General features: G+C 36.2%; 1 protein-coding gene across 8 annotated transcripts in view; it reads right to left on the reverse strand.

Annotated features, from left to right (window-relative positions):
* Position 1: 1 nt before the first annotated feature.
* Positions 2–26,362, reverse strand: part of TAX1BP1 (Tax1 binding protein 1) — a 66,742-nt gene continuing 40,381 nt past the window's right edge. For 4 of the 8 annotated variants that reach the window (XM_075143492.1, XM_075143495.1, XM_075143496.1 and 1 more), the window contains 10 exons: positions 24,178–24,405; positions 22,729–22,875; positions 21,398–21,491; positions 20,085–20,203; positions 18,528–18,653; positions 16,543–16,614; positions 10,316–10,490; positions 9,816–9,964; positions 1,794–1,879; positions 2–1,140 (listed from right to left, as the gene is read on the reverse strand). In XM_075143492.1, coding sequence (XP_074999593.1) covers positions 939–1,140; positions 1,794–1,879; positions 9,816–9,964; positions 10,316–10,490; positions 16,543–16,614; positions 18,528–18,653; positions 20,085–20,203; positions 21,398–21,491; positions 22,729–22,875; positions 24,178–24,405 — 1,398 coding nt within the window. In that variant the 3' untranslated portion in view covers positions 2–938. The remainder of the gene's footprint in view (positions 1,141–1,793; positions 1,880–9,815; positions 9,965–10,315; positions 10,491–16,542; positions 16,615–18,527; positions 18,654–20,084; positions 20,204–21,397; positions 21,492–22,728; positions 22,876–24,177; positions 24,406–26,362) is intronic. The other 4 variants (XM_075143497.1, XM_075143499.1, XM_075143494.1 and 1 more) reach the window with 3 other exon arrangements.

Here is a 26,362-nt window from a genome sequence, read left to right on the forward strand (position 1 = left end):
CTCCATGAATAATTTTGCTTTTAATGTAACAAGACTACTGTACAACAAGTGGAAAGCAAATATACTTAATACAGTTAAAGTAAATATAAAATGTTTAGATATACACACATGTTTTTACTTACTGGAAAGAAATACATGAAGTTAAAATGCAGAAGGTTTTAAAAGCCCTAAGCCAAAAGGAACACAATTCACTGTTGTGAAAATATAACAATATTTTCTACTGAATGCAATTGCAACATAATGGCAATGATTTTTTTAAACAATTACTTTTAGGCATTTAAGCACAGCAGTTTCTTTCAACTCAAAAATACTGCCTTACGGTATAATGTACTTAATTTAACATTATCCCTTAAGGCAAACATTCTGTATGGAAAACCAAAGTATTTGCCATTCCTTTTGTTGCAAGCATGTAATCTCACAGTACATGCATCTACGTTTCAGAAATGTACTAGAAAACTATACTTTCATAGGGTAAGTAAGGTAACTTTCCGATTTAACTGTTACCCAAAGAAAAACTACACAAATTTGCTAGGAGAAACACCTTTATTGCATTTTTAATCATGCCTCAGTTATCATGGTCAAGAGAAACCCTAGGTGTTCTGGTGGCATTTTTATGTAGCTGAAGAGCATCATGAGGCTGGTCTCATTTTTTCTGAGGCTAAGTCGTTCCCGTGTCCTTACAAATTCCACTAAGTAGGGGCATAAATAGCTACATACACAACAAGGTGGGGTTTCGTGGGGTTTTTTTAGTATAATGTTAGGTAGAGAGAGAAGATAACCCAATAGCAGCTTACAGCTACGATTTACCACGGCTCCCATTAGAGTACATGAGCTTTTAATAGAAGTTTGCACTGTTACAGAAAAGCTGCGCTGTTCTTGTTCTGTAGGTGGACTACTCGAAGTTGTGGGTTTTTAAGCTACACTGCAAAACAAAGTATTTAATCAAAATTTAATACGTTCTGATCAAAGTGCGTCTGAACATGCCTCTCAAACCCTTGCTGATCATAGTCAGGCGGGAACTGCTCACTGCACATGGGGCACACCTTCCAGTGACTCTCAACGTGTTCCTCAAACTTGCTCTGATCATAGTTAGGTGGAAACATCACATCGCAGAGAGGGCATTTCTTGTGCACGTCAAAACTTCACGAGGAGGTGGAGAGAAAGAAAAAAGGAACCGGTTATTTAATCTGTTATTGCAAAAGAAAATACAAAGTCGGATCCTGTTGCCACCGACGCTAAGAGCTTTACTGCAAACTTAAATCTGAGCAGACTTTGTATCTAAGCAAGTATCATACAGTTAATTTAAAGGTCTTTGCTGAAAGTGCTCAATACAGTTAACGTAGTTTTATACAGGAATCCCAAAATAACCTGGCATTTTAAAAGCGACATAATTTTGACATAATTCCAGCTACCACTGAATACGAATCTATTGAATGTCTTAATGGCCAAGCAGTTTCATGGGAAACCACTCTCTCTGCTCATAAATGCTTGCTCTTAGCAAACATAACACTTTATAAAAGCTCTAAACTTAGGTTCACAATTAGGTTGGAAAGAGAGGGGAAAAAACAAAAGTTATTCATTCATTTACTGAAGAAATCGTCCACATTCCGTCAAAATAAGGTATAGCACAAATAGTCTACCCAGTCTAACAGCATATTCTCTGACAGTTAATCGTAAACCAAACATTCATTGAAAATGCTTAATAGTTTTCCATCTCCATCCCTTGAGTAAAAAAGTGCAGTTATATACAAACCTATCCATGCCATTAAAGACCAGTAAAAGAGAACATTTACCTGGAATCAAAGCAGAAACCTGTTCCACGTTCATGCAAGAGAAGACTTGGAGGATCAGGAGCAGAAGGTACAGTGTTGTCATCATCCTATTAAAAAAGAAAGGAAATATTTTAAATAATACCCACTAGAAACAGCTTTTTTCTTTCCCCTCCAAATATGTTTCTGTTATCAAGCAGAAACATGGATGAAATTTACCTTTCGTTTTATAATCTCTGCAGCGTAAGTTCTACTTCAGTGTACAAAAGGGAGAGGTGGTTAATGAACAGAAAAGCTAAAGACAGACTGCCTTTTGACCATGTACCTAGAGCAGAAATCTGTGCCAGTACGGCTAGAATGCTGCTGCTAACACAGTAACTAAGGAAATGCAGGTCACCTCACTGTTAATGCCTGGGGGCGAAGTCGGAACAGAAAAACCTGTGTTAAACTGAATGCAGGGCGTCACACTACAAACCGTAGGAGCGTTTTATCGAGAGCTAAAACTCAAACCTAAGTTCTAGACAATAGAATGTCAAGTCAGACTTTAAAAATCTGTCAATTTAAATTTCAGCAAGGGGGAAAAAAGACATTGATTTCGATTCACATGCTTGCCTCCCAGCGGTCAGTTTTGAGCGATCTGCCTATGCCGCTCTCGCCAGCCAAGCACGTCGCACGTTTCACGCTGCCGTCAGGCGCATCAGCTAAATTGCCCTGTTGGGCTGCTTCCTCTCATCAGCTCTGTCAGTTCTGCTCTCCCTTCACGGACACTACCAGCACGTAAACAGCTGGAGCAGGCACTGATGAGGATCGCTCTGCTGATGGACAGGCAGGGTTGCCTCGGAGCTTTTATCAGGCTAGGGAGGCAGGTCGGCCTCTAGGGAATAGGCTGTTCCTCACTTCTCACAAGAGGAGGAGGAAACCTGCCTGCAGTGGGAGAAGTCTCAAGCAGAAAAATGAAGAATACCTACAGTGACTGGATTCTGAGAGTCCCCTTCTGACAAGCAAGGGGTCAGGGCACTGAGGTTTTGCAGGTTTTTGGGTTGGGTTTTTTATTCTGTGATGACACTATTACGAATTAAGATTTAAATAAGCACAGTGATGTAAGCAAACACAATCAGGGGAAGAAAACGGCACAAAAGGAAAATAAGAGAGCAGGAAGAAAATCAGAACTGTGTTTCTAAACCCACTCTTTATGCAGTATAAAACTATTTATTATACAGCATCTCAGTTCTATTCTGCTATTAGATAATGCAGCACAAAATCTACTTATTTCAAGGTGGGAATACAGATAAATTTAGCAAAATTTTTGAAACTCCAACTCCTAGGTTCATTTTCCTTTTCATCTCAAAGACTCCTTACATGCAAGAATTACAAATTATCTAGCAGATCTTCAAAACTGGATGTGCAAGGGACCGTATACAACAGCAGACACGCTGTATGTTTTATACAGATGGCTAATACGTATATTCAAACATATTTCATTTTTAGGCTAACATACTTTGTCCTTATGAAGAGTTAATGGAAACAGGGCAGGATGGGAAGATTCCCTCAATATTGTTGTTCTCCTGACAACAGCTGTTTCGTTTCAACCATTTAACATTTCCATTAAGCAGCTAGTGGGGCTTGCTGTGACAGATGCTAGCAACAGACATATTTTCCTGTCTAACTTGCTTGCTTTGCACCTGCAGTAAAAAGGGCATATGGGTTTTAAAATATTATTTGTTCCTTTTGTCACAAAAGCGGTAGGATGCAGGGAGGACAGATCTTACTCATCTTGGTTCACAATCACTTAGTGCCCAGTTTTGTCCAGCTACTATAACCAATGATACATTCTTTATTCTTACAAATGACGTTACATATGCTTTTCAACCTGACATTTAAAAACTGGTCACTCTCCCATGTAAAACAAACCATCCCCTGAAGACTCAAAAGCCGAAATAAGAAGGCTAGTTGAAGCTGCTTTATAGAAAGTTTGACAATAACTGCCGGGAGGCCAGGCCTCAATGGCTCAGCCGATGCTGTATTTTAAGCATAGGCATCAGCTTACTCTCAAGACCCATTGAGTTGGGTCATCCAAATTATTTGGACAGAAGCCCATACTCCACATTTTGAGAAAGGGACAGTTTAATCTGCCCTTTGTGTAGACCCAGAGCCAGCTTGCTTGCACTCCAGACTGATGACCAGGGACACCGCTGCACATGCTTAGTCCAAGACCTCTGCAGTGCCCTGCAGTGATGTAACACAGTCAGTATGTGGCCTCAGGTCCTTAGGAAAAGAGTCTCATAGCGTGTACCCACCACAGGCTGGCACGGTGGTTATGTAGCATAACAAGTGCCAGGCCTTCTGAAGTCAGAAGTTCAGATATCTAGGTTAACGAATTATAAAGGATGCCTTTAACATCATGACCAGTATCACTGGACTGTAACTCTGACTCTAAAATTGCCACAATGAGTTACACAGATTATATGAATCAAAGATAAATATAGTATTACACACCAAAACATGGTAAAAAAGAGGGGGTTTGCCACTAGAAGAAGGGAAAGCCAGACATTTAACTGTCAGAAATAAGTGCAACTCACTTAGTTTTTCCAAAACTAACCAATTTTGTCTCAAGTACTGCTTTCATGATTACAGTTGTAATCAGTTCCAAGACTGCCAAACAGAAATTAAAACAAAGCCGTGTGACACTACAAAAACCATAGACTTGAACAATCCCTGTCTCTGATTTCTACAGATCGTTTTAACAAAACGTAAGCAAAGCGATACCCATCTTAAGCTTTAAACAATAAATGAACAGCCACACCACTAACGTATAGTGCAGGTAAACTGGAAAGAAGAGTACATACGTTTTCTTTCTGTGATTCAGCTCTGCTGTGTGAGTGAAATCAAACAAACTCTTTTAGGTCTCGCTACCTCTCTGCAAGCAGTCTGGTCTCCCAAGAGTTACCTGGATACCAACTGCTCCTTTTATGTCTATCCTATACAAAAGATAGTAACTGGCTGCCAGGGTAAGATCAGGCTAATAAAGTGTAGTGAGTTTTTTTGCTAGAAGAAAGGCCATTTTGGATTCATCTCAAAAAACATCCTGACCTGGTTGTCAGTTGCCAAAAGTTACACCTTCCCACCCCCCACAAATTTACTGTGACTAACAACATTGTTTAAGAGTCTCAGGATAGTTATTCTAGGCTTACTGCCAACTGTAATCAGGACTACATTTCTAAAACTCACACTTCAGTATTAAAAATATATATATGTTTTGTTTATGGATCTCTCCCGTACATACCTGCTTCTAGAAATTATTTGCTCCAAATGATTATATTTTGGTCAATTATGGGAGCATGAGCAAATGGAAAGTTAGTGCCAAGTAGACGACGGCAGGAATTTGTGGCAAGTCAAGTATTCTACACAAAATCACCACTGTGTGCATGCTCATCTGGCACGATCAACACAGACGAGCTTATCCCTCTCAGAAATCACAGTTTAATTAGCCTAGGAGTTCCAAAAGCCAAAGCTATGAAGAACTCCAGAAAGTCTTCGAGTCATACAAAACTGATGTTTTTTCATGTCAACCAAATGCATGGAAGAGCCCGTTCCCAAGGAACACAGTTTTGGAAGAAACAAAATCAGAACACAACAGCAATGTTAAACAAAAATTCTGATGCATTTGCAGATGTATTGTTACTTGGGTCTACAACTCAGAGTAAATGCAGACAGTAAAGGCAGCGTAAGTTTCAGTATAGCAGGAGTGTCACCATCACCTGACCTTATACTGCTACTCAGGATAATGGCCAGTAACAAAAATGTCTTCATTGAGAAGTAGAAAGGGAAGAGCAAACTATACTTGGGGTAAGAGCAAACAGCGTTCTCCTCAGGAATGTGGAAACTAAGTTCAGGTCACATTAGGAGCAAATGCCTCAGCAAAAGGATCATCTCAGTCATGAGCTTGAGAATTTTGTAACTCACCAGTAGGAAAGACAAAATGACTTTGTAGAGGGTTACAAAGACAGCACCTGTACTCCACAGAACTGAAGATCAAATCGTTAGCTGCAGGTACAGAAGCATCCCCAAGAAAATAATTCACGCACAACTTTAGCATGAAAATAATCCTCTTAAAGTGAGCTTAGGGCGTCTGTGATGTCTCTCCTTGTACGAATGGGAATGGTACACACCCTAGCACCCATCCAGTACTATAAGGCTATGCAAAAATCCTTCCTCACTAGGCCAAATGTGCTCTTGCAGAGTGTGCAGAACTTCTGACACTGGAATGAGAAAGCAGCAGTGAGTGAACAGAGACCAAGCTGGCACCCTTCTTACCCATCGCCAACCAAAAGGATAGTTGTGTGATATCTTGTGCCATTCCTCTAATCTATTAATGTAATTGAGAGACTCATATTTCCTCCTTGGGATAGGTAGAAAGACCAACCAAGGCTGTCTCTCTGAGATTTTTAAGACGTGTTTTGCTAAAACATACACAGGATGGCAGCCACATTAGCTCAACAGGCTGACAGTTTTTCTTCACTCGGAAGGAAAATGGAGAAGAACCTTTCTGTTGATGTAGAAAACTATGGTTGATTCATAACAGTAAGCAATTTACAATTCTAATGACACAGAATAGAAACATGATCTTTTTCATATATTGCAGACAAGGTACCGTGAGTTAGATCTTTTTCAGTACAAGACAAAAAACATAAATGGATCATTACCCAGGAACACAAGATTCCTTTAGGCAAAAGTAAACTCAGCATCTCAAACAAGTCTGTTAAGAGACTGATGAAGAAAAAGTTTGCATTAAAAAACAAACGAAACACACAAAAAAACCAAAACCACCTTATGAAGACTTTTCAAAAATAAGGAGCCACGTGGGATTCCTGTACAGAAGGTTTGTATCAATTCGGACAGGTCCAAGATATTTCACTAAAGAGGACAATTTCCGTTCAAGTAAAAGAATCAAGTTTTACCACCAAAAAGAGAACTAAGGAGCCCTGACTTTCTCTGGATTCATCTTGCATTCCCCCTAACACTCCTCCCCACACACCTTCTCATGTTCTCTTTCTGTTTAGTTGGATTAGAGACCAGTTTGCAGCCATATTCAGGCTGATTAGCCAGCTGTCGGCTGCCTGTTAGAACAAGAATTTATTAAGGTCTCTCTCTTCTCCCAAGCAATTGTAAGAAAACCTGTAGGAAGTCAGTATCTAACACCTCTACCATACGTCAAACATGACTGAAGTTAGCAGAAGCAAGCAAAAACAACATCCAGAAAAAAATTAAAAATGGGGGCAAGAAGGCAAAATAAAAATCTGAACAAACTGGAAGAGAATTCTGTTTTGAGCAAACACCAGAGTACGGACGAACAGAAAACGGGTACTCCACTTACGTCAATGCACAGCACAAATAATGCCGTATGAGTTGTTTAAGTGCTGGAATGGTCCAATGAAGGCAAAAGCTTTAAAACTCGAGCACTATCAACATGTAGAGTGGAAACATGCAAATGGACAAATGCACGAAGACAAATTCTAGATTCTTTCCCTGGTGCTAAGGAAGACATGTCGCAGTTGGAAATAAAGTAACTCAACATTTACAATGAAAGAAGGTCAAGATAACAACAGTTGTAGAGATGTAGTTTGTAGGTTTGAAGTAATTCTACCGAATTCCCTGTCCAGAAAACACTTCTGGGAGAAGCATTCAAGTTTTCTCCTCTGTCATCCAGATTGTTTATGAAGTTACTCAACTGCACAGGAATGTAAACAGCAACTACAGCTAGTAAGTTTGACTTGCTAGACCCCCTCATAATTTGCTGACCCACTCCTTAGGCTACACGAATATCCTAAAGGAAAGGAGGTCCCATTTCTGGCCTTCATTCTGTAGAAGCAAGGCGCAAAGCTTTTCTCACATGTGTGCACACACTTCCCTACTCTCACCTGATAGACTGAAAAAAGTCTATTTTGGTCACATCTGAAAAGTCTGTTTACAGTTGTGTGTATACAACCTCTACTTCATTCTCCTATGTATCCTATGGCCCAGGGTCTCAAAGATCTGTCATCTTAGATAAATAATGTAGACATGTTCATCATCATAGGTAAATCACCACCAAAACAGCCATGAAGTGGTGGAAGTGACTACAACACCCTCAAGTTCCTGAACTAATATAACGTGTAGTAATAGGAATGTGGAGAGGAAGATGACAGAAGTCGATACAATGGTAATATTTTAAACAAAGCAGCAAAACTACCAATCGTTCTCTTCTAGGAGGGAATCCTCCTCCAACAAAAGGCTCAACATCTTTCTTGTTTAAAAATGCACAGAATTACATCTTAAACAGCTTATTTTAAAAACCAGTACAACAAATGATAATATCTTCATATTTATCATTTTATATTTGCTGTTTCTTCTGCACAAATGACAGGCTCTCCTTTATTATGAATTACCTACATATATGGAAGTTTTCCTTGGTTATTTCTTTAAATACAGCAAAGATAAAACAGTTTTAATGCAGTATCACTAAGTTTCTCTAGAAAGATTCTTGCAACTACTCATTTCCACGTAAATTTGTACACTACTGTCGTGGTTTAACATACAGTCTAGTTTTGGGAGGAGCAAGCAATTCATTCTCATTTGAAAGTAAAAAAATAAAGATATAAATTATTCGATTTAAAGGCACCTTTTCCCAAGCTGAACTTTATTTAAGCCTGTTATATTCCATCTCATTACAAAAATCCAAGCTGTGTCAGCAAATGAGCACAAGACTCTAGCACTGTTTCTCTTGGGTTTGCAAGAGGGCAAAGCACATAGATCAGAAAGAACACCCTGCTAATTAAACTGAAGCAGATGACTAAAGAAGAGAAGAGCTTGTCATATGTAATATCTACGTCAAGAATGATCAGATTAAATATGCAAAATGTGAAGTAAAGGTGGGCAACAGCATTAAGCTCACATTCTAGATCTTGAACAGGCTGCAAAAGTTCTGACAGTTTCTCTAATTATTCACAGTAATGGACACTGGGGGCAAAAGGTAGGAGGGAGAAATACATTTTTCTCCATTATAGGTGCTGAGCACCAGGGCTAAAATCATGCCTGTCTGAACACTGATCAGTTTCTGCAAAGGTTAATAGCAATTAAATGTGGCAAACTAGACTAAATGAGAAACAGGTCATGATACCACTGTACTTGCAAAGAGCACAATACTTTGCAGAAAGGTATTTCTTGTTTAATATTTTTGAAGGTGCAGGAGTACTTAGAATACGAAAGAGTAATAAGTCTGTTCCTGTTCAAATGAAGACATACAGTCTAGTTTATTACAGAAGCCAATTTACTAAAACCATTTTTTATACCAGCACATGCAAGTTAACTGTATTAAAAAGAAAAGCTAACCAGTTTCCATTTAAAACATACAAAACCCTAGAAAAGAAATCAGTTAGAATCTGTCACTTTCAGTTTAATCAGCTTTAGGTAACAGTCAACTAGCTCTTCCAAATACATGTCTAACAGCAAAAAACATTCAAAATGGAAATTAATAAATGCAGATTTGCAAAAGACAGAACAAAAGATTAATACATTAAAAGTGAAGTATCTAATACGATACCAATTTTCATTCAGCATTTGACTGAAAATATTGGTATCAGAATCCTTTACATTTTTATTTGTTCTGTTACAATTTAGTTCCTACATACAAATTATAAAATGAGTAAGACCATGTGGCTACATTTTGAGCCCTCATTCTACCACACAGGAGAGAAAAATCAGAATTAGTTGAGATTACTTGGATTTTTCTACTTTAGCATTTAAAAAGATTAAGAAGCTACTGTCCTAATACCAAAACAAGCTGTCAGTAATTCAAGATACTGGGGGAACAAGTATATTATCATCAATTGATGTGCAGAATTTTCTCCTTCAAAGCAAGCAAAATTCACCTAAAACATTGTTCAGGGATATTCCGGATTTACATAACAATAAATCAGGCTTATCAGATACTGAAAACCTATCTGCAACTCTCGATTACTCATTAGTAAATATATCAAGGAAAAAATATAATAAAAAAAGGTAACTTGCGTTGCTATCCTCAGGATCTTCTAAACCGTCAGGCCGACTAAGATTGCGTGAAGGCTGACTACACACTACATCATCTTCTAGCTCCCAGAAGGAAGTTCTAACAGGTGGTCTCTGGATCTCGTCAGGATTAAAAGCACCATCTGCTCCATCTGAAGAAAAATTAATTAGAGCATCTTTGTTCAGTAGAGTTTGTGTTTTGAGATTACAGATGTGCTACCTTACATTCAAAAATCAAGACTCAAACCCATTTTCGGCTTAGGTAATACGAAACAACAGAAATCGCCTTTTTCAAAAGGTGTTTCTTTAAAACTCTGTTTACCGTATTGATTCTCATCAGTAAAATAAAGGCACTTTATTAAATTCTCATCAATCAATAAAGGCTCTGTTCACCAGTATAAAGATTGTTGGTACTTAACCTGCACTAAATGAGCCATTGCTTTTGAAACAGTGAGAGAGAAATTATATTGGGAGGGGTAGGGGGCTGTGTGGAATTTGCTTACCTCTTCTTTCCTGAATTGCATATGGGTTTCCATATTGCAATACCGGTAGTCTGCTTGGCACTGCAGGAACTGGACCATTTTCCTCCGAATATGGGTTGCGAAAATGTAATGTCTGTTGTGAAATCTGTCCTTCCATCATCCTTCCAGCTTGATTTCCTGGTGTCCTGCCAAGTTCCTAAATAATGCGAAGTTTAAAATGTAATTAACCTATGGAGTTCTAGCGAAGTTTGAAATTTTTATGAAATATTTAGATTTTTTTAAAAAATACATCTGCCACTCCCACTGTCTTTTCATCTTGTTCTAGTGCCAAATATACCATGCATACCAAAAATAGTCAATGGAGAAAAGAAAATACAAAAAAGATATTTTTAAGAATTTTTTTTCTCTTTTGTCATCAGTTAATTCAAATTACATAAACAGAACTGCCATGTTTTTCAAGAAATATCTGCATCCTTTTTAAAATGAAGAAAAATCAGTTAAATAGGTAAAGAATGGGTGGATTAACAATAACAACTAAAGATAATGCACTGAAAAAAGTTTCTAAAAGTTACAATTAAAAATAAAATAATTCTTTTTTTCATATCATACCATACCATTCAAGAATGCACCATTTTAGTATGTAAAGTACATATATGTACATACTTGACGTAACTCCCTATGAATTCGTCAGTGGGAGATATTTTAAGAACTATTAAGTACATCGTACTGGATCCTTTCCGATATCTAACAGCAGAACATTGACCTACATGAAGTGTAACTTAACATTAGCTAAGCTGAGCTCAAGGCTGTCACTTTCAGTAGAAAATGAAAAATGTTAGAACAAGTTTTTGTTCAATGTCCTTCACACGCACACACACACACACGGAAAGAAACCAGCACAGAGAATTCAGAAGCAGTCTCATGCATCTTCTACAATGTAACTTCCTTAAAGTTCCCCTTACTTGCATACATAACCATGTGTGCACATTAAGCTCTGTAGATTATTTGCAGATGTGTTAGATGTAGCTGGATTTAAAACTGGAAGAGAATTACTTTGTTCAAATGCAGAGATCCTATCAAACATATTCACCTAAAACTAAACCTACAGAGGCAAAGATCCATTACTTTTCCTTGTTCTCAGTTCCTTTAAAAATCAATTTTTAAGTATGTGTTGAAATTAAATGTTAAACCGGTTAGAGCGATTTTGTCCTTGTTTGTGATCCTGCTTGGTGATCATGTTCCACTTGTAATTATTAGGATTTTTTTTTAGTTGTTACTATTATGTCAGAATACTGCTATTACCATTATACCAAGTATAGCCAAAAACTCCCTTGTCCTAGTCACTGCTAACACAGCTGAAATTTTCGCATGTTTCTCCTTTTTGTGAACAGAAAGAAAAATGAACGTTTGGTTTTTTCAATTAATATACAGTATTATCTACAATGTTGAGAAGTGGTTTGTGGCTTGCAATGATTGAAGATATGAGAACACTTTTGAGCTGCACTGTAAAGCAGACTTAACAATCCAGTTGGTACCTTTTTGTTCCTACATTCAAAAAAGACAGACTGTACTCTATACAAAAATTACAATCTAAATGTAAATCAAAGGGAGAGGGGGGAAAAAAAGAGAACAATGAAGTAATGAGACAGGTCAACATGTTAAGCAGTCGTTTCTACATCAATAGCATGAAGTTGTCAGCTTCTTAGTAGGCATGAGGCAAAGGCTAGTTTGCAGGAGCACCCTGAAGAAAGTATTGTTACTCAGTGGAAATCCCTCTCCAAAACATAACAAAATAGCATGGAAAAAAGCACACGAGTATGCACATTTGAAAATGTAACAGAAAAATGATGAAGCATGGTCTCACAGATCAATTCATTATATTTGAATAGGGAAGGAAAGAAAACAGAACGGTAGGTCAGGGAAGATCTGGAAAGGATCGTGAAAGCGTAACAAGTAAATCCTGATAAATGCAGTGAAGGCTGACAGTCAAAACAATGGGCTAGGAAAATGCTGTGTACCCTACAACACTTTCTGAATGAAAACAAGTGAGAAGAGGTTTCTCCCATCAAGGCCAGAATGGGCTACAGCAAGTGTGACAATTCTATTGAAATTCTGGGCAAGATTTTTAACTTGATGGACAGCTGGAGGAGACCACATCACAGATACTTTACATCACCAGGATTTAGGTAAACACTGGAATAACAAAAATTTAAAAATGGGTCAGATTGAAGACAATTTGCTCTATCATTCTGGACTATAACGTAGGTATGGCAGTCATGCCACCAGCAATCATGCAAAGGCCCCTGAATATATATATAGAATAGCTTGGGTTGGAAGGGACCTTTAAAGGTTATCTAGTCCAACCCCTCCTGCCATGGGCAGGGACATCTTCAACTAGATCAGGCTGCTCAGAGCCCCGGTCCAACCATGTAAACTCAGTGCTAACCACTACACTGATTGATTAATTCTCCATTTTTGATAACATTGAGACAATTGATTCCAGGAAGGAAAACTACTACTCAAGGTTGGTATTTCTATTTATATTAACAAACAGAAATTAGTGCTATTTTTCACAAAGGTAATCCAGACTAGGTACTTATTTCAAATAATACTTATACTACAAGCATCATGTGGAACAAAACTGCACCTGTACTACTGTCTAATTACAAATGAGTGGATTTTAATTCCATGAGAAGTTGTACTTTCACACACAGATTCCAAAGTTATTACACTTCCTGTGAAAAATAATTTGCCCTCCATGAACTTAATGAGCAAGTTCTAATTCATCCTTCCTCCTCCTTCTTTATATCCTCACCTACTTTATATATACATATATTTACAATTTAGCAAGGGCATCTACGGAGCTTATTTCCAAAATTCAGTGTTTTCATCCAAAATATAAAACTGTTGAATTTATTGAGGGGCTTAAATGGCCTGCTTTATTTAATTCTGTTGTTTAAATATTTGTATCAGAAAGGCAACTAATTCTTTCAGAAAAGCTCAAACAGAACCCTTCAAAAAATTAATATACTTAAAATTCTAGATTCTTGCATATAATGCATAAAGATCGTAATTATTATAAACTACTAAAGGGTTTTTATAACTTATAAACCATTAAAACTCTAAGCCAATATATATGTTGTAAGACAGTAATTAAAGTGACATAAGTGTGGTCAGTGCATCAGCTGTAATTCATCCAAAGTCTTTCTCATCCTTCCATTTAATAAAATGGGTTAAGGGAAAGAGAGCATGTACGCTGAGAATATACAAAGGAATATGTCACTTCAATTCAGAACCAAGCAAAAAATTCTGAGATGTAAAAATGAAAAATAATAATTAAAAAATAGAGACTGTTATGACAGATTCACTTTCCAATCATTTTTGTTCTTTCTTGTTAGCAGTTTCTTCTGGATTCTCTGGGTTTAATATTTGCTAATGTGACGTTAACAAAAACCTCAAAGACAGAAGTGTGCATTTTCCCCAAAAGACTTTGAATTGAAACTTAAAACCAAGGCTTCAATTAGCAATTTAACTACACAAGAAGTAAAATGTCTCAGTTATTAGAAAGAACAACTCAAGGTATTTCTTCTAAAAACAGGTAAACTTCAGCCAAAACGCTAGAATACAAAAATGCAAAATCAAGTAGCAATAACTAGTCTGAAAACAAAACACCACTCAAATGAAAAAAAGACAGATACCATACATTTATTGTTATATATGTACTATCAGGTTTCAGACATAAAGGCTTTGGACTTCAACAGCAACATCATAAAGTCATTTTCAAACAGGAAAAAAGTAGTATCTACAAACAGTAAGGCAGCTTACAGAAAGGCATCTTTTTGGAGCACTGGCCGTAAAAACAGAAATGTTTATTTTCTTTTAGAAAAACCTTCTAATACAGGACAACACAATTTCTGCCTAACAACCTCCAAGTAAAATATCCTCCTGTAGATATGATATAAAACTATGCTAGCGTTACTTTAGATTTAGAGACTAAATTGCATATATGATTGAAATGGTTAGGGTTAAATGGTTAGGATTACATCTTGAAGTTTTAGTGAGCGTGTAAAATCTAAATAATTAATCTTTACTCAATACAAAGCAGGAACAATTAATTATCAGTGAAATTAACATTTTCCTTTATAAAATCAATTTCTTCTGCAATATGGAAGCAGTTTAGAATGAGAGGCATTGGCATTAATACTTTAATTTTAGCATCACGTAAGATTAAAACAGAATGTAGATCAAAGTGACTGTAAAAAGTTACTGTAAAATAGCCTTAGCCAGAAGGTGGACAGCTAGGGTAGAGAATGATTTTAAAAGAAAAAAAAAAATCAAAGGCTATATAAGTATGTAAATAAAATAGAAACCAAGTAATTTTATATGTTTGAAGAGACAGCAAATGAACATTTTTAGCATGCTATGTTTGATGACATTTATAAACAAACACTGATAATGGAGTATAAATTGAAAAGCTGTTTACTACACTGTGCTTAACCTTTTAAATCATGGTTCCAGTTTAGCAAGGCACTTTGATTCTTCTTTGTAATGTAAATATCTATAAACTTGGTAGACAAAGTTGCTTTTATAAGCTCCATACATTATTATTACAGTTGTTCTCCTTCTTATGTGTGGTGTTTAAAATTACTCCCTCCAGCTAAACTAGATTCATCAAAACAACTTTTATTTTGCTTTCTTTTGAATTAGAAAAATATAAGAGAGATCTATTAAAAACTACATCTTTGGTAAAAAAAAAAAAAGATAATTTAAATACCAACTACTTGAGAATCTAGAATTTTACAAAACACTTAACTAGTCTTAATCTGAAATTAGTTTAATTTCAATTTATCAGTACGCAAATTCCTGTTTTTACTAAGTATCTGTTCACACTGGATTTTTTAAGTAATTTGAACAATCCTAACTCTTCCACAATATCATGCAATACTATCTGAATGTAATGATATTTTTTTTTTTTTCATTTTATTATTTCACTTTTCACTAAGTCCTAGCTTTGATTAATTGTCATATAATACCTTAGAGGTACTTCCAACATTAGAACAGCAGCATTAATATTTCAGAATGTCTGGTTTAACAGTAATGGTAATGAATTTGATTAGAAAGTGAACTCTTGAAAGTAGCAGTCCATTTTCTGTCATATATTTAAAAATGTAGAGTACTGTTTGTGTATCTTTCTTTTCTGATAAAGATATTTTTCCAGTTATAGTTCACCGAAGTCACTACTGTCACATGTCAAGCTGCTCTTATTATTACAAGCAGTCAATAAGAGAACTGCAGATGTCAAAAGGATTTGGTTGTATGCACACATCATGAAAAACCTGGAGATTATACTGTTAAAATGTCTACATCTCTAGTTCTACGACAACACTGGATAAGAGCAAAAATAATCCTAACCAGTGATGGAAAAAATAAACTGTCAAGATAGGTATGTACCATTCATGTCTTATGCCAGGATTCCAACGGGAATAAGGTTTACTAATTGTGCTGCCTGTCAGCCAGTAACTCCTGAAAGTATCAGGGAGAGAGTCTGTCTCAAAGAAATGAAATTCCTGCAAGTTTTGTTAACTGATGCTCCCTTAGAGGACAGAAAGGCTGCAGCATGAGCTCAGTAACAACCTTTTCTATTTGGACAAGCAGCACATGCATTAAGCTGGTACCAGCCTCTAGACACAACGGGGCTGAACCTCTTTCACCAAGAGATACAGAGGAGTAAAGCAGGAAGGAGGCTGGAAGTCCTCTGAAAACTTGTAGAAAAACAGTGATGCTGCTGAGATGAGAAAACTGGTAGGAATTCCTATGTTCTGTGAACTATATGGCTAGCTGCAATTTCAGATTATTAATTCACACAGAGTAATCCCTACAATTATTTTAGATCCTGGGTGGAGTACCATTCTAGACAGGAAGAAAGAAATATTTTTTGACACCGTAATGTTTTTGTTAGATTATATGTAGAAAATATTCTAGAACACTATTACAGAACAATAAATGACAATATTTTCAAAGGCCAAGTCAGTTTTGACAAGTTGGTATACTATGTTGGTATACTAATACATTAGTATTACTAACAGAATTTGTAGTTTAAAATGCTAATTCACTTTGGCAAAACATCCAAATATGGAAAAGTATGTTTAAAGAGTAAACTTTCTCACTTAAAAATAAATTGCAATTCCTCAAATCAAAGAACATCACAAGCGTTAATTTACAAAATTTAACAGGAATCCTGACAATACCTTCTCACTGGTAAAGAGTTCCAACTGTGATGCCAGTTCCTTTATTCGTCTCTCTTTTTCCGCCAGCTGAACCTATATGAAAAGAAATTCAAGGTTCCTATATTAGTGAATAGAAACTATTTCCCTGCATGTAATATTGTGAAAACATAAAGTTCAGTGATTAAGTTCATCTTTCAGATGGAAATTATTTTGTCTACCATAGCTACATGCAACAACTAGTGCTACTACAAATCAAAACCAACAATTCTCCCTAAGTTTATCTATTGGATAACAGAAGTACATTAGGAGCCTTTTCTTGCCAGTTTTCAGAGAACGGTTGCAGAATGATAAAATCCTATGTTAAAAACCAGGAATAGCATCAGCAATACTAATGGCAGGAGGGACACCACTGCCCAGAAACAGTTGCAGGTTTGCAAGCCTCATCTCATTATTTCTAAAGGAATCCATTGGCAAGGATTTCAGTGATTTATTTCATTCACTTCTCTCCAGCTCTTAAGTCCCACCACAGAACTGAGAGAACCAAAACCTCCTCTTACCTCAAAGACACTGAACTTGTTTCACAAACATCTATCTTATGTCTCTGTTGGGTGCTCTGGGAGGAGATGCAATTGACACATTATACAATTCTTCCAGGTTTCCTTCTTGCTTCAAAATGATTATTTAAATAACCTTTCTCTACAAAGGGCTATTTTATTTGGATTCTGGTTACTTTGGAGGCTGTCTCTCCACTTGTTTTTCTAGCACATAAGCTCAATGCTCTGCACAGTTATGTATCAATTTCTTTTTAAATTCTGAAATTTCTCTCTTAGTTCAGGTCAACAAAGAGAAATCTACCGACTGGGAAGAAAAGCTCACTTTTTCTCCCCCACCTGCACCCTCCTGTATGATAACAAGTTTTGAATTGCAGTCAAAATGCTTTCAATTTTGGAACCAATTATTTATTACTCCTGCTGTTGAGAAGTTAAAAACAAACTTATTTTACATTAAATTATGCATGGCAACTGATCACTGCTAATTAATAAAATTAAATAAATTGGAAAGAGTCATGCATTTTATAAAATTGAAATCAGAGCTTTGAAAAGTGTCGAAAAAGGACAGCACAGCCTACAGAGTGCTGAAATGAGCTGTATAGTAATTCAGTATTTTATAAAGAAAAAGTGCTGTAATTTCTAATGGGAGGGGGTTCCTACTAGAACTGATACAGCCACAGTTCAATTTAATCCCTAGTCATCACAATGGGCAAAAATGGGCAACAGAGAGTATTCCATCCTGTCAACTACACTATTACCATTACACCAAACAAGCATAAAAGCTGGTCTTAGGGAAAGTTGTTGCTCTGATCTTGTCCTTGTTGACCTAGAAAGCCACTTCAACATACGTATTACTATTACATAACCTCAAAGATTAAGGCCCTGTGTAAGCTAAAGCTGCCCGTTATGCTTGACTTTCTGGTGCATGTGTTACATCACTCTACTAAGACTATAGTTGAGATACTCTAAATGAAAGTAATTCTTTCATGATGATTTTAAAAACAATATATCACTCATCTTCTGTCTCTCTAGTCAATTCAGATAAAACGCATTAGACGTTACTACACTGGTAATGCAGCAAGCAATATGAAGATTTTCGACAAATACACCAATTAATATTCCTGCTAGTATTATAGTAAGCAACAGGAAATTAGAACTCTCTACCCTTTTTTTCCTGTAATACAAGATCAACGTCGTTAGAGGTTTGTCTAAATCCACAACATTAAAAGACTGATAGCCATTTGGTAGTATACTTAGGAGGTCTGTCTTACTTTAAAAGAAGCATTACAAGACTGTGTTGTTTCTACAAGTGCAAAACAGATTTTCTATTTACAGCAAAAACACACTTAGTGTTTTTCCCCCATTAAAACTGTTCATTATTTGAACTATTAGAAATGAGCAGCTATGTTAAGAACAGGACACCATTCATTGCCATAAACAAAATCTGTAACTTACTTTATACTGATCCTCCATTGCTGCTAGCTGTAATTTTATACCCTCATTGACTTTCACTTGTTCTTTCCACTTCAGCTCCAGTTTAGCTAGTTCATCAGCATAAATACTGCATTTCATCTTCTCGTCCTAAAGTAATTTATACCATGGCATGAAATATTTACAATTTTAAGATATTTCCCCTCCCGCCCCCAACCATGACACTGTGTAACTCCATGCTTTTAGAAAGAGACCATTTACAAATGGCTTCCCTAAGAAATCAAGCCTGACTCAAGACTTTGAAGAGGACAGGACCACTGAACACTGCATAAATGATGTTCAATACATATTTTTTTTCTTGCCTGAGTTTTCAACAAGCTGATATTCCTCTTTAGCTTCACAGTTTCAAGCTTCTTTGTATCCTAATACTACACTGTAATCATGATTATCCTTTCAAGTGTCTCACTTCAATACAAAACCTTTCCCCGTGCAACTTTTACAACCTAAGTATCTTTCATCCAGAAGGTCAAAGGCAAAGCTTTCCTCAAGCATCACTATAGAAGAAATAGCGAGCAGAAGCTAATGCAGGCTCTCCATAGACAGGGTAATGAGCAGAATTACATATGACAGTTGTTACATCCTGGAGAGCACATTAAAATACAATAATCTCCTTGTGATAGATAAGAGAAACAAGATGATAAGCTGAGTTCGTGGCAGTTTGTGAATGTATTATGACTATTTTGAGAACAAAACATTCAAGCAGAGAAAAATTCCAAGTTTTTAATTCTAATCTAATTCTAACTGTTCTGACTTCATAAAATTGATTGTTATTTTTTTAATCCCCAAACAACAAGCAAACAAATGAACAGAGACAAGACAACACCCAGAAAGCATTTTTTAAACAATTCTACAACAGTCAACTTTTCACCAGCATCATTGATGCAATACTCCGTTGTCACACATACATCCAAACTGGTTAAATGAAAATCAAGTTAGAATTGACAGGTATTAATATTTGAAGGGCATTACTATTGTGGCTACAGCACTGCTGGTGCCAACTTTGGTCCAGAGAACCATATAAATGCCTTTATGTATGACTGAGCCCAAGCTAGCAGGCAGCAACCGCTCAGACATCAAAACACTGTAAAAGCCCAAGACAGTCAGGTTTGGAGGGAGTTCTTACACTTGAACAGCGTATCAGATAAACACTTGCTATACTTGTTCCAGACATCAGCTGGCTTATAGCAACATGCTGTATTTGATTCATAAAAGCAATTATACTTAAAATACAATGCAAAGAGAAAGTATTCAAAACTTTAACCACAGAAGTAGTAGTAGTTTTGTTCATTCGTTTTACTGCATCTGGGTTATCCTGAGGGGTCCTTCTCTGGACTCTCTATCACCACAGGTAATCTAGAGCTGCCTTAATAAAAATGTGTTTTCTAATGTTAATATTTCTACCATAATTGCGGTGCATCACACAAACAAGCAAGGCAACTCAGCTGGGTAGGCTTTCTAATTTTAAGACTTAGCACTTACAGCTACTTTCTGTTCAGCTTTCCAAAGCAGCCATTTACTTACTGCCAACATTTGCTTGCATTTCTTATACTTCTCTGTTTTCTCAGCAATTTCTTTATTCATTTCGCGTACTTGCTCCTTTACCATGAATTCCGAAACTATATCAGATGAAATGGGGCTAACTGTGAACATTGAAGAAGAAACAAGAATATTGATTTTTTTGTTCCACAAATAAAGTTTGTATAAGAGAGATGACAGGCCAAATTTGACAGTGCATCAAGAACAGAGTGCTCCATGTTATCCAAGCAAATAGTTAATCAAAAACAATCAATATCATGTGGCTAGTGATACATAAGATCAGCAGCCATACTAACATGTCTGTGTTCAGTTCTCTCACATACTGAAGATGAAAATAAATACACATACACACTACAAAGGTCAATGTAAAAAAAAAAAACCAAAACACAGCAAAAGACATCTCTCCCCTTCACTCCCAAGAAAGTAAACACCAAAATACATACGTTATGATATCATGCTAGATATTTTATTCTTCCGTAAAATCACAAAGGGCCTCAGCAATCTACTTCATCCCATCACATACTATAACTAAGCTTGCTGGGACATTATTTGTTTTAGGAAACACTTGTATTTTCTTAAGGCAGGAGAAAACAGACAGAAATTACAACCTATAGTCTCTATAGACAGAAAGAATGTGTGAATTATAATGTAACGCAAACGAAATTAGTCAGCATTTACTGGCATTTATCAATTTAAATTGAATAATAAACCAGGCTTAGTTTTAACCTATTATATGTTTATGTTTTAGAAGACTAGTTTTGTAAGAACTTAATAGTTCATAAAAATTATAACCTAGTTAAACATTTTCTAATAAACCACTATTGCCTATAAATTATGAGAATAGTCTATAGACTTGACCTTGTCATCACATAACCAGAACTTTTCAGTAGATTTGATTTTACAGTAGAATGCTACAGTGGATAGTCATTATAACAGGACTGCAAAATTACCATGCTATTGTACACAATTTGCAAATTTGGAAAGGATTTTTTTTTTTAGTGAATTTTTTATTAGCTTGGCAAAACCCGCTCTGTGTTAACCATCAAGCAGAAATTCAAGAGTTCAGTCCTACTGACATTAAAAAATATCAACTGAACGGTTTTGAAAAGATAATTGAAGTTATTTATGAATGTTACCATTTGAAAAGATTTTTAGATGAATTTTCACATTTCTAATAATTGCTTTAACTAAAACATAACAAGTCCACTTACTTTATACTATATATACTATTAGCGACTATTTCACATAGACACCACTTTCAGGCTGATACAAATAGACAAAATTTAAGTTGTTGATACCTGGAGATGCAGACAACTTTTTGTCTGTAACGATGGCAGTAGCTGTCTCAATGTTAGATGCATCTGTCAGTTTCTGTTGATGCCCTGCAATTTTCTTTGTGAAAAAAAACTTTGTTTTGGTATTTAATTAAATGAAAGCCAAAGCACAAAGTAACATGTATCTTGCACTATCACCTCCTCCAAAATTGGACTAGATGGAATTGCTCATTAAAACAGGAGGTAATAATGAATATGCAAACACATTTAATTCTACTAACACTGAAAGTGTCTCAGACTATGATTTTTATAATCTTACATTATAAAGTTCTTTTTCCCTAGAAACAGTAATTTCTGCAAATTACTAGAAAAATCTCATTTTCTAGAGAATCAGTTACACTTAAATCCATCAACTTAAATCTAATTTTCCATTAGAAAATTAAGTCTGTATTACTAATAAGTGCTGGACTTGCAGTGTCAAAGTAGTGAAATTTGGTGTTTGTTATCAGATGTACAACATAGCCAAAGACGTGGAAGATTTTTAAGGAAAAGCCACAAGCGTTCTGATATGACACCTCATTCACCATTGACCTTCTGGATGAGAAGACAACTTTTTAAAGTAATCTGTGGATCAAACCTGGGTAACTACCCCTTTGTTCTGTGGATAGCAGAAATCCTTAAGTCTGTTTTTCTTAAGAATTCACATTTGTACATCTTGCCATTGCCCATATGCCTTTTCCCCGTTTGAGCTCCTCTCCGACTCAGTCACTAATTTTCACAAAATTCTGAAGAACTCTGCTCTGAAATCTGTTTGAAACTCACTAACAGGTTCAGTTACTAGGTGGCATAAAACTCACATCATCATTGCAAAAACCTCATTTATTTATGGAACAAAGTTTAGAAGAGTGGTAAGAATACAAAATACATATGGAATACAACTATATACTGTGCTGTGGAAACCTTCTCCCCACTTCACTCTTCCTCCAAGTTCTCCATTTCCCCCATTTTGGGTTTGGGGGCGGGGGGGGGGGTTCTGTGGTGGTGGTGTTACTGAATAGAGGTCGTAATTAGGGATTTTTCCCTGCTTCAGTTTCAAAATTCTTCCTTGAACAGTGTTATGCTTATAGGTTCATCCAAACTCTGTTATCTTTCTACGTACACCTACGCTTGATTTTGACAACTATCTAAAAAGAATCATAGAAGTAATTTAGCTTTATGGAAGAAAATGGTAAATTAAGAGCCATTGCTTACTGCATGTTTTAATCCTTTTTAAAAGCACTGGGTTTTGCAGAAGGAAACTAAATAGTTGCTGAAAAGTTACAAAAAGCAAGTGCAATTTCTCCCATTCTACTTACTGCCTGTTCTGTAAACTTGTTTACTTGTTTTTGAAGTTTTTGACATTCTTTGAATTTTTCCTTGTAATGGTCAGCAGCCATTTGCAGACGAAGCTTCAGATCTTCAACTTCTCTGCGCAGTTCCTGCTCTACTGTGTTTGAAGTTTCCTTAAAAAAAATTAGAAACTGTTCTCCCTTTTGTTCAAATACCACTATTTCCCAAAAAGCCTTTTTTCAATTAAAGAAAGCATAATGCTCTATGTAAGTGTAGTAGAGTACAGATAGAGGCAGCATCTGTGCTGAACTTCATTCCAAGCAGGACACACTGAGGGAGTAAATAGGCACTGGTATAATACCAAAGGCAGGTAAAGAGGATTCTTATTCTATGGGCTGATTAGCGTATACCAGAAGTCTGAACGTATGCCAAAAGTCTGAACACCTTCCAGAAGGTATTCTAGCTATCTTATAGACAAGTATAGCCACGTGGCAAAAATGGACAGACCACAACTGTACTCCATCACACTCACTATGTTTCTACTGGAAGTGGTTCAGTTGAGCTGTAACATTGATACACGAGCTAAGCAAACTACACTTACCAACTGGATATATGCCGTATTCAGATACTTTGTGATAATTTGAGTCATTCAGATCATCTGCTCCTTCTTTCAGGATGCATTTCAAAGACATTGTATGTAATTGAAATTCTTAGAAAAAATACGTAATTCTTGGATATATTAAATATAATAGTTCTTTTGAGGGTTGTACTATTCACTTCGTATTTATTCACTTCGTGCACTATTTTATTCACTGTTCAGCTCAATGTATTTTTTCAAACTGCTACATCATCACAGTAATCCTAGCAGCGAATTAATCCAATAAAGTTGCAGTCACAGAAAATCCAGTACAAAGCTCAATTAAGACAGAATGATGAAACTTACATTAGCTCACTAGATTTTTATCCAAGATAAAGAAAGTCAAGACAGTTTCCATTACATTAATATTTTTATACTTATAAATACTAAAGCAAATTAACTTTGACCGCAAATATTGGAAGGACTCATAAGAATCAAGAGAGAATCCATCAATGAGGAGAGAACATTATAAAAAAAATTTCTATCAATTTTCTTATCTGAATGAATTTTTAATGCTACTGTGGCTCACATAAAAGAATTAAGAAAAGGAAAGGATTCAAAATAATATCAATAAATACTGTATTGTTCTGTGAAAATAATCTGGGAGTGGAGGGGAGTTGCTGTAAGTCGTAGCAGAAACCTTCTTTCTTACCAACCTTCCAAATCAGCTAACATGCACTTGATTTAAGGTAGTATCTTGAATGCCAAAAAAGAATTTGATGATAATTTGCACTAATCATCCAGAAACTTTTATTTTATGCCCCAACTTTAGCAAAGCTAGCTCTTGACAGATTTTATAAATACAGATAAACTTCAGTACCAAATACTGACAATTTACCTGTTCATTTTTCAAAGCCGTGATTTTTTTAAGTTCAGCTAAAGCATCAGTAAGCTGCTTTTTCAATTTTTCATTTTCCAGACGTGCACTGTGAAGATCTGCCATTGTCTTATCTCGCACATTTACTGCATCGCTCAGCTCTTTTGACATTAGGACAGCTTCTTGTTTGCTAGCCTGAATCTGATCTTCAGCTTTCCGAAGCTGTTCTTTTAAAATACTTGCATCCTCCTGGGAAAGAGAAGAGAGGGAAGAGAATCCATCATTTTTTAATTCAAAGCTTAAATAAAGGTTGGTATAGGGATTAGAAACATTTGAAAAACAAATCAAGTTTTCCTGGTGGCTTTAGCAAAACCACTAAATCAAGAAGTTAGTATACAAGTACCATTTTCCCCATTTGCCTTCTTTGGTAACAGTGGTGTGCAAACATATTTCACTATGACATAAAGGCAAATTTAAGTATTATTATTTTATCTATAATGGATTTTTGTTGTATTTTCAGCTGTAGTTTTAAACAGACGCCAGAAAAGTCTTTCTGCTTTCCAGAACATGTTTGTTCATATCACCACATCACCAAATGGCCATCCAGCTTCAAAGCTAAAGTTCATCCCACAGTAAGACACTGCAGGTAACGACAGAGTAAGAGGTCTTACAATGCCTACAACTGGTTGATGTAAGACACTGTAAAGCAGCTTTGGGATGTTTTTCTCACAGCTCCATTTCCCAAGATGTTGCACACAAGCTTTTCAGAAGGAACTGAGAACAAGAAGTAACGATGAGCAAGCTGCAGCATGCAGCACCAAGACTCTCAGCACTGCTGCAGCTCCATAGGGCAGCCCAAGGGCCAACTGACCAAGCTGCACTACTCTCATTCCTCAGAAAAGCCCAGGATCACACACCAAAAAAAACCCCAAAAACAAAAAAACCAACAACAACACAAAAAACCCACATATATGTGTGTGTGTATATATATATATATGAATATATATATACATATATATGAGAATATATATACACATATATATTCAGAGCTACTATAAGCTATTCGCAGCCTCTGGGCTTCCTGACGGCATAATCATCTCATATTCTTGAGTCTAGACATAAATTCAGGTATCTCTAGTCCGTTATTTGTTAATTTTTGAATAATCACTTAGCATAGCAAGTCCAGAGGAATACTAATATTCTGTAAACATTTATGAAGATGGACTAGGAAATGCCCTAAAGTCCTGACCCTTAGGTATTTTTACAGCACGTGATGCATCAGTTGCCTATTTCAGTAAATATCTGCAGTTTCACAGTATAAGACAAAAATGTTAATGATCCCACCAGAAACATCACAAGCACTTCAGGATTAATAAATGATAGAAATGTCTGGCTGCTTCAGTACTGGCACACACAAACCCCCTCATGTTTTTACTTCGAAGTAAAATACAGTAGTACTTTAACACATTCAGAAACAAAACTGCAGAGCAGTCAAAAGACTAAAACAAGATAAGCTGTAGCTTAAAGCAAGATAGCATGTTGCTTTTGTCCTCTTACTATTTCCATTCTCAACAGCACTACTTTTCTGCTTAAATTTTACATTCATAGCTCACATTACTTTAACGCCATTTCTATTCTTTCGAGATCTAGATTGCTTTTTCCATTATAAGACTGGCAAGATACACAAGATAAAGTCACCTGCATAACCTGACTTTTCCATGCTGGCCTCAAAGGCTGTGTCTAAATTAACTCCCTAGTTTGGACCAAGAGCACATTCGTGAAGCAAAACTCCTGGTCAATTCCACTATTACCTATCACACTGTAGATCACAAGACAGAACAGTCTCAGGGCACAGAAACTGCACTGCTTTTGGATGAAACGAAACAGGAATATGTACTTCAGAAACAAACACCTAATGGGTATTCTATCCACAGCACCACACTAAAACTAGTCTGAAGTAACCCTACCCGGACCATGGACAGCATAGATACCAGTTCTTCAGCAATTTCACTCTCCTACTATACCACACTGCTTGCTAACCACGATGCTACCACATTGCGTAGCAAAAATCACCTCTTCCTTAGAAGTCCTACTGGCACTCTTATTGCTGAGTTCTCAGTCAATTTAGTCCATTCATACGGTATCTTATCCTTTCTCAGGTTTTACATCATTGTACCTTGACAATACATTCACCTAACAAGTCCTT

The sequence above is a fragment of the Calonectris borealis genome, chromosome 2 (assembly GCF_964195595.1).
Source record: "Calonectris borealis chromosome 2, bCalBor7.hap1.2, whole genome shotgun sequence".
In the NCBI taxonomy this organism is placed as follows: Eukaryota; Metazoa; Chordata; class Aves; order Procellariiformes; family Procellariidae; genus Calonectris; species Calonectris borealis.